At 34.4% G+C, this 8,796-nt stretch overlaps 1 protein-coding gene across 1 annotated transcript in view; it reads right to left on the bottom strand.

Moving 5' to 3' along the window:
* LOC111457570 overlaps nt 1-8,796 on the bottom strand; it is a 71,661-nt gene that overhangs the window by 44,570 nt on the left and 18,295 nt on the right. The window contains exons 15-17 of the mRNA XM_023099852.1: nt 6,163-6,276; nt 267-362; nt 129-196 (exon numbers count right to left, since the gene is read on the bottom strand). Coding sequence (XP_022955620.1) covers nt 129-196; nt 267-362; nt 6,163-6,276 — 278 coding nt within the window. The remainder of the gene's footprint in view (nt 1-128; nt 197-266; nt 363-6,162; nt 6,277-8,796) is intronic.

Here is an 8,796-nt window from a genome sequence, read left to right as displayed (position 1 = left end):
TTTTTTTTTTTTTTTTTTTTTTTTTTTTTTGCTACAATTATTAGTTTTGGGGTATTAATTGATACAACACCCAAAGATTAAGGGTCCATATTGATTTTTTCCCAAATAAAAAAAGCAAATTGAGTTACCTGCTTTGTTCCTCTAATGCAATTTGAAATTGCTCTTGAGCTCTACGAGTCACTTTCTCAAATTTTACCTGCATTTCGATTCAAGAACTGTAAGTTTAGTTCAAAAAATGATGGTGGAAAGTTATTAGACAATATCACCTGCAAAGCTGCTGCAGTTTCCAATGCAACAGTAGGGCTAACTTCATTACTCCTTCGCAAAAACTCTAAAAAACGATCACAACTGTCCATCAAAATCTACACACAAAGAATAAAATTTTATGTAAATCTAAAGCACGCAGATATAAAAGAAACCTACTATTTATTCTTTTACAGTTTTCCGAGCTCAACCCCTATCCCGGGGGAGGGCTATTGTATAAACAAGAAGAAAAAGGAGTTAAGAAAAAAACTCAACAGTTCAAGCAAATGGAAATCTATACAGAATTGGTAAAGTAGAAAACAAGAATACTATTTCATTGATGAATAAAATTACAAAAGACAAAAACCCAAATCACTTGTGAGAAAGGCCAAATCCTTCATTTGGTCTACCATCTTCAAGTAAATTTCACGTTTTATTTGGTCCAAATCACTCATGAGTATATGTATGCTTCATTTGGTCTACTATCTTCAAGTAAATTTCATGATTCAGTCTTCTGCAGTGCACGTTTTATTGAAAACACTGGCTGTAAAGTGCATTATGAGTATATTATCTTCAATCATATATACAGCTTACAGTTTCAAAAAAAAAAAAAAAGAATCCAAAAAATGATTAAGGGAAGAAGATAAATCATTGAGGATCCTATTGTTTCTTTCACATCAAAGGTACAACAGAAAAGCCCTGATGATCGCTTCCCATGGTAATTTCTTAGACTGTTTGAAAGGATGACCCACCAATATGTGAAAGAAAATCTTTGGTGTTGTCCGGCTTGTCTAATGAAAATCAAATGCCTCCAGTATTAAATTCCAGAGTCTTTGGGAAGGTTTGCAGTGAACAAATAGGTGAATTTGAGATTCAGAGGCTTCTTGACCTAATATTCCAACCAGTTGATAATGAATGAAAGGCATCCCTTTATGCAATCTTCCCTGTATTCAAACCACAATGACTGAGCTCCCACATAAAGGCTTTGGTTTTCATGGTATAATGCCCCCTCCAAATAGTCTCAAATGGAGATTTTTTTTTCTTTTCCCTCAGCGTTAATCACACCATCCGTTGGAGATTTTCCAGAAAATGTTTGAGAGGGATTTAAACGCAAAAGCCAATTATCCAGCCCTTGCTTGAAATTCACTGAGGGTAAAAGATAGAATAGTGAGGCCCATTCCAGTATTTCATCGTCCGTCAGATTTCTTCTTAAGTTGAGCTCCCAGATTGAGGAGTATGTGATTATTGTGCCAGAAAATGTTTCATCAGTCACTCCTCACGTTCAACCAATTGTAGCTGGGATTAATGTGCATGATCTGCATAAGAATGAGGAATTTTTTGTGCCGAATGATGTTTCATTAAATGCTACAGTAGCACAAAAGAATGTGACTTTAAATGCTTTACAGAATTTGGAATTACCGATTTGAATTGCCCCATCTACTTCTTTAATTTCTCCTATAGAAGCCGTGAATTCAGCAAGGATTTAATTATCAATGGCCTGCAAGAACGTTGGCATTTTTTGCACCCTAATTACTGTGCTTTGGCAGAAAGTCTTAGTATCTCTTAGTGCCAATCTTGCCTCTTGAATCCAATTTTTCTATTGATAATTTGGCTATTAGTGATCCTGATTCAATAAAAGAGGCACCTTCTTTTCCAAAATAATTGCTCCAGAGTCCTTTGAAAATTCAAGTCCACTAAAGTATCAAAATGGTGCTAAGATGATTTAATGAAAGCTTATCCCCTTCTTGCACACTAAAAAAGGAATTGAGACTTCATTTCTTCCCATTCAAGAGGTCAGATCTTGTAATTCTGATACCATTGAAGAGTCACACTCTCGTCTTTCGGTAAGATCAGTGCTGCGTTCATGTAGATTTCAACGTGATTCAATGGACTCGTGAACAATTTTGTGTCGGAAGACAAACTCGATTGAAGAGCTCAGCTTAATGGAATGGCATTTGTCTAATGGCAAGTTCACGTGGTCAAAATCGGGAGACAATTCTTTGCAATCTCCTTTTAATCGGCTCTTTGTTTCTAAAAATTTGGATGTGATGTTTGATAATTCAGGAGTTTCTAATCAGGCCCGTATATTTTCTGTTCACTCTTCTTTACTCCTCGATGCTGGAAATTTTGTATGGGGCCCTCTCCTTTTTGTTTCTACAACAGTTGGTTAAGTATAGCATAAGCCCTCTTTCCTTATGAATAGCATCCAAAAAATCTCAATCCCCTTTCTCAAAAGCCTTCCAACTTGACGACTAATCCTTTCCTTTCCTTCTGTGACAAAACTGATAATTAACTATCTCATTTGCTCAAATGAAGCATCCAAGATTTGTTTATCCACAACAAAGGCCATTTGGTTCTCCGTAGTAGTATGAATAGTATCCGGCAAAAGACATGCTTGAGTGGATGTAGACCTCTGGCTAAGAAAATAGGAGAATATAATATGGCGGACAAAACCAGGCACCATTTTCAAAAAGGAAAGACAAAAGTTACATATATGACAGCAATACATTTCCAAAAGACACAGTTTTGGAATTAGATGGTGCAGAATTGCATAGCCGCTTGGAAGAAGATATGCTCTAAAAGAGGTAGACTTATCCTTCCCTGAGCTGTCTCTCATCAGCTAGAACGAAGCTAAATGGAATGTTCAATCACACTTCATGGTTATCGGGGCGATAACAACGATTATGCACTTTGGCATAAATTAATCCAAACCAAATATATGAAAATGCCCTCAATTGTATTCCCTTTCTAATACGAAGATGCATCATGAGCCTCTCTTTTCTACTTCTTTTCTTTTTTAAGCGAACAAAACTTTTCAATGGTATTATCAACAGAAACTAATAATTAAAAATACAAAATCCCAAAAAGGAAAATGAATAAAGAAATATTAAGAAAGAGGTAAGAAACGATTGCAACTAAAAATGAGCGCAAGCCAAATAAGACGAAAAGCTAGAATCTAAAAACCCACCAAAAACTTGGAGAACACCATAAAGAAGGCATAAGGCCAGCCAAACCAAAACGATCAGAGAGAGAAGAGAATAAACGACAAGGAAATGCTTTTGATACATTCAAACAAACAAAAAAGCTGACGAAAGATTTCCAAACACAAGACCATAAAATCTTTTAAAATGGCGCTAGGAGAGAATGCTAACAAAACATGAGGTGGACAACACCCACTTTCAAGAACCACATAGCAAAAAAAATAATAAAAAAGCAAACCCCAAATCATTTGGGACTTTAAGATTTCCTTATAGCCGAAAATAGCCATTAAAATTTTACTTAAAGAGATCAAGAAGGACTTGCATGCATCTGGAGACCACAAACCTCAACAAGAGAAGAAAACTTAGCAGGAATAAAAGGAGAAAACATTGGTAATGTTGTTGCATTAAGCTCTGCTTTGACTGACCCATTGGCTTCATTTGGAAATAGGTTATTATAAGCTTCTACAAATAAACCCTCTGCCAAAAACTCTTCGTGCTTTAGTAACTCTATAAGTTGTTCGCCTTCCTCACTAATTAACTATCGATTCCTCATCAGAATCAATAGAGGATAGTTACTTCAGTAAAGGGCGCTGGAGATAGATGCATAAGATTCCTCTAAAGTATAAGAATTAACCACTGATAACCAAGGACATTAAGAGTTCCTTTCTAGCGAGAATAATGAAGAGGGAAGGCTATTAGAAGTCTTGGATCCACCTCACCGTAGATGTAGGAGATGAAAAATATCATCATTACAAGCAAGAGAATCAGCCACATTCGGATCGGCAGCTGTAATTCCATCATGATCAACGGAAATAATGGTTTTAACGCATCCGGATATTTCAAATTGTGACGTTGATCATGCACAGGGTGCCTTTGCCTTTGAACCAAAAAAACTACTTCAGTCAACTCATCTTCATTTGACAAAATAAATACATCATCTTCCACTACCTTTCCAATTCCCTCAATCCACAAAATTTGAAAATTTTTCGAAAGCATGTTCAGAAATTGGATCCCAATTAAACAATTGTTCCAATGTGTTTGATAACATTTACAAACCATAAAACTGTTGCAAATTTCCTCTGAATATTAGGTTGAATATAAACTATTATTAATTAATTAGAACATGTTTTATCCACAAAATTTTGCATAATTATAATTTTATAATATCATATACATTATAATAGATATCTTAATTTAACAAAAATGAATCAAGTTTATAACATGAAATAATATATTCATTATAGTTTTATCACTTCGAATACAATTTTGAATTTTAAAATTTCAAATTCAAAATGTAGATACACTAAAAACATAAAAAAATATTGTTTTCAAAATTTGCACCATTTGTATCATAGAATTCGAAAACAATTTCCAAAAACACAACCGTCATAATCTACTTGCTAAACTCGGTGAATTTGAAAACATAAAACATACCCAAGATTGCCTATCAAAAAGGCCCTACTTAAGCATAAAGTAAATTACTTGAGCTTGAAATGTCAATGAAAACTATATCACCAATCCAGAGAGAGAAATTTCTAATATTATAAACCTTAACAACATCAATGAAATTAAGGGGAGCCAATGTTGACCAAACCACCTAAATTTTGCCCGACAGCTTCAAAGGAGGATTGTTTATAGTATTCCAGAGGTAAACTCCAGATGAAAGTGAATCTTATTATACCAGTGCTCAATTTTCCAAGTGAAGATCACCAAAATGCCCCCACTTGCAATCAAAATTTAATTTTGAAAGATTTTGTCAATTTTCACCAAGACCTTATCATTCATAAAATGATTAATAGAAATTTTGAACCAAAAATAATCTTCTAAGAAATTTTGAACTTCATTCCAAGAGTGAAGGGTGTAGGTCAAAGGCAATGGTGGTAGACATAGGTTGGGCAAAGGGCTGGCTAAGGTTTGCAGAAGAGAGAGAAAATCAGGGTTGAGAGTTCCGTACAGGACTTCACAAGAGATCCATTCAAAATAAATCTATTCAAAAGGGGACCGCCCAAAATTTGCTCACAACAGTATTATGCCACAGGGGACTGGACTCCTAATGAAACCGCCAAAGCCATTTAGCCAAAAGGGCCTTCTTACAGGCTCGCACATTACCAATCCATAAACCCCCAAGGTCCACTGGCTTCATAACCTCCTTTCACTTAATTAAGTGTGCCCCTTTCCGTTCATCAACACCCTTCTAAAAGAAGTCCCTTGTAAGCTTCTCCACCGTTTTACTCACTAACATTGGGATCCTACAAAAGGATAAGAAATTGGTAGGGACACCACCCAAGATGGACTTGATAAGGGTAAGTCTACCTCCTCTGGAGGAAAAGCTAATCTTCCAAGACGACAATTTCATTCAAATCTTATTCACAACCAGATTCCAAGACGATAGGCATTTGGAGTTATGACCTTATGGAAGTCCTAAATAAGAAGGGAAAGACCTCACATCACAACTAACCATATTTGGAATTTGCTCAGCCTATCAAATCACAAATTCAACTCCAAGAGCTGGTACTTGCCCCTATAAATCTTCATCCTATAAAAAAAATTCATCCTAGAAATGGTCTCAAAGAATGATAACAAATTATTCAGGTATACAAACGATTGTTTATGATTGTTTACCGTTTGAACAAAAAACAATTGTAAATCAAAGATGAGACATGCTTTGAAACCTTCCAGGTCATTTCTTAGTGAACCCTAATGGTCTTACTAGTCATGATAGCAAATGTCTAGAGAACTCGAGCAATAAATATCATCACATTATAAAAAAAAATGGAAAGAAAGGAAAAAAGAAGTATGCACCACTTGAATCCAAGGATAAACAAAATTGCAACCAGACAACAATTCTTTTGAAAACGAAGGTAACTTTGAATGGAGAAATAGTCGCAGATAGAGAATGATAAAAACTGATTTTAGATGCCAAAAATCTATTAATTACCGTCACATAGCATGGAGAAATAGTCGCAGATAGTCTCCAGTCAATATTTTCCCCAACTGGCATGTGTATAAAGCTAGCAGCCAATGCATTCACCTTTTGCTCGCTAGAGACACTCTGTAAACAAATTTGACAAGAAACAAACATCTTTGATATAGTAATAATAAGAAGAATGATGGAAAATAACTAAACATAATATGTTGTGGAAACATATAATGAGCCTTCATAATAACAATTCTAAGAAAAAACTACATAACAGTTCAACTGATCAAGTTCCAAAGTTCAAGTTTTATACTAGAAAAAAAAATTCATTCAAAAGAACCAAGACCAGATAGTTGATCGTTCAAAGAGCCAATTGGAGACTCCAACGAATGAAACTATAAAAAAAACTCAAAATCCTTCATCCCGTCCTACTTTTTTGACCATTCAAAAAATACTGTCAGTTGTGTCCGATCATGATGTTCTCATAGCCTTTAGAAAAGGTATTCGAAGCTGTACCAAATATCCTATTACAAATTATATGCTATGTCAAAAATTATCAAATAATTATAAAGTTTTTACATCTGGGCTAAATGACTCGTTTGTTCCAAGGAATACACAAGGCATTAGAAGATCCAAATTGGAAACTCTAAGTTATGGAGGAGATGAATGTTCAAAAAATAAATGAAACTTGGAAAATAGTAAAATTTCCAAACGATAAATGGGTTGTAAATGAGTGTTTTCTATAAAAGGTAATGCAAATGGCAGTAGTGAGAGATACAAGGCTAGACTAGTGGCTAATGGTTTCACTCAGACATACGAGATTGATTATCAAAAAACGTTTGCTCCTGTTACTAAAATTAACTCTAGTAGAGTTATTTTGTCTATTGCAATTAACTCAGACTAGCCATTATACCAATTTAGCGTGAAAAATGCATTTCTCAATGGTGATGGTGAGGAAGAGGTTTTTATAAGAAAAGTCGTAAAAAGACTTGATATAGTAAATTTTAAAATTGAAGAAATCTCTTTATAGCCTTAAACAGTTTCCAAGAGCCTTGGAAAAGTCGTATCAAGCTTTGAACTTCTTCAGAGTCAGGTAGATCATAATATATTTTACAAACCCATCAAGAATTATAATATCTCAATTTTGATTGTCTATGTAGATGATATCATTCTCACATATGATGATAAAGTAGGTCTAGTTAATCCCAAGAAGAACAATGCAAGTGAGATTCAAAACAAGGACTTGGAAACAATGATGTGTTTCCTAGGGGATGGAATTCACAAGATCAAAGAAAGGAATCTTTAACAATCAATAAAGAAGTCTTTGACTTACTTGAAGAATCAGGATTACTTGGTTGTACCGTTGCAAAAATTCCTATTGAACTTAATCTAAAGTTACATAGCAAAAGAAGAAAAAAAAAATAAAGGACAATAAACACTACAAAAGACTTGTTTGAAAATTAATTTATCTCTAGTACGCATCCTAATATTGCATTTGGCATAAGCATAGTTAGCCACTTTATGCATGCACCTAAACTGACTCATTATGAAGCTACCTATAGAATTATGAGGTAACTAAAACTGACACTGGGAAAGGTATTTTATTCAATAGGCATAATCACTTCCAAAAAGAAGTTTAAACTCATGCAGATTGGACATGTGCTACGAACAAAAGATCTCTGGTTATCATTCGAACAGAGGAAACCTAGTTACTTGAGAGGAGAAAAAAAGGAAAATGTAGTGGCCAGTAGAACCTCTGAAGCAGAGTTTGGAGCTTTAGCTCATGGAACTTGTGATGGTATATAAATCGAAGTAATTCTGGAAAAGTTGAGTTCATCAGAAGACACCTATATGAATTTATTATGGCACTCTATAGCTCATAATCCAGTTCTTAATGATAGAACAAAACATATCAAGGTTGATCATGCAACTTGTCAATGTACTTCCTTTTTTTTCCACATGCATTACAAGAAATAAAATCAGAATTGATAAAACAGTTGCTGAGATAAAAGAACAGAACTCAGAACTAATCTGAGGCTTAAAAGTGCCGGCGACTGAAATCGTAAGGCAGGGGAAAGGGGGGAGAGAGGGGACAGCGTTTGTGGGGGAGGGGGGAAGTGTGGTTCTTGCCAAAACGGATGCAAAGGTTTAGGTTTTAAAGAAGTAAAAAACTTCTCATTTTAGAAAATGAAAAAGAAAGCTTAGTCAAATTCATTTAAGACTTATTCTATTACAGATATGAAATTAAATTTATGACATTATGGTTTATAAAGTAAGGCTCATCTACAAAAGACTAGCCGATTGAATAAAAGACCATTATTGGATTCAAATTCCCCGGTTGCCTTCCTCAATAAAAATAACTACAAAAATATTGAAAATGTCAGGCTCATCTACAAAAGACTAGCCGATTGAATAAAAGACAATTATTGGATTCAAATTCCCCGGTTGCCTTCCTCAGAAAAAATAACTACAAAAATATTGAAAATGTCATAAAATACAAGTTTCTAAGGATAGTTATTACTGGAACATGGTAAGTAGTCATAATATCACAATGGGTGCAAACAGGAACTCTAAGCCTAGACCCCAATAGCAATTTTTGTCAAAAAAAAAAAAAAAAAAAAAAAAAAAAAAAAAAAAAAAAAAAAAAAAAAAAAA

This window comes from Cucurbita moschata, unplaced genomic scaffold (assembly GCF_002738365.1).
Source record: "Cucurbita moschata cultivar Rifu unplaced genomic scaffold, Cmos_1.0 Cmo_Scf00020, whole genome shotgun sequence".
In the NCBI taxonomy this organism is placed as follows: domain Eukaryota; kingdom Viridiplantae; phylum Streptophyta; class Magnoliopsida; order Cucurbitales; family Cucurbitaceae; genus Cucurbita; species Cucurbita moschata.
Note: the sequence above shows the minus strand (reverse complement) of the source record. Positions and strands in the feature narration are given on the sequence as shown.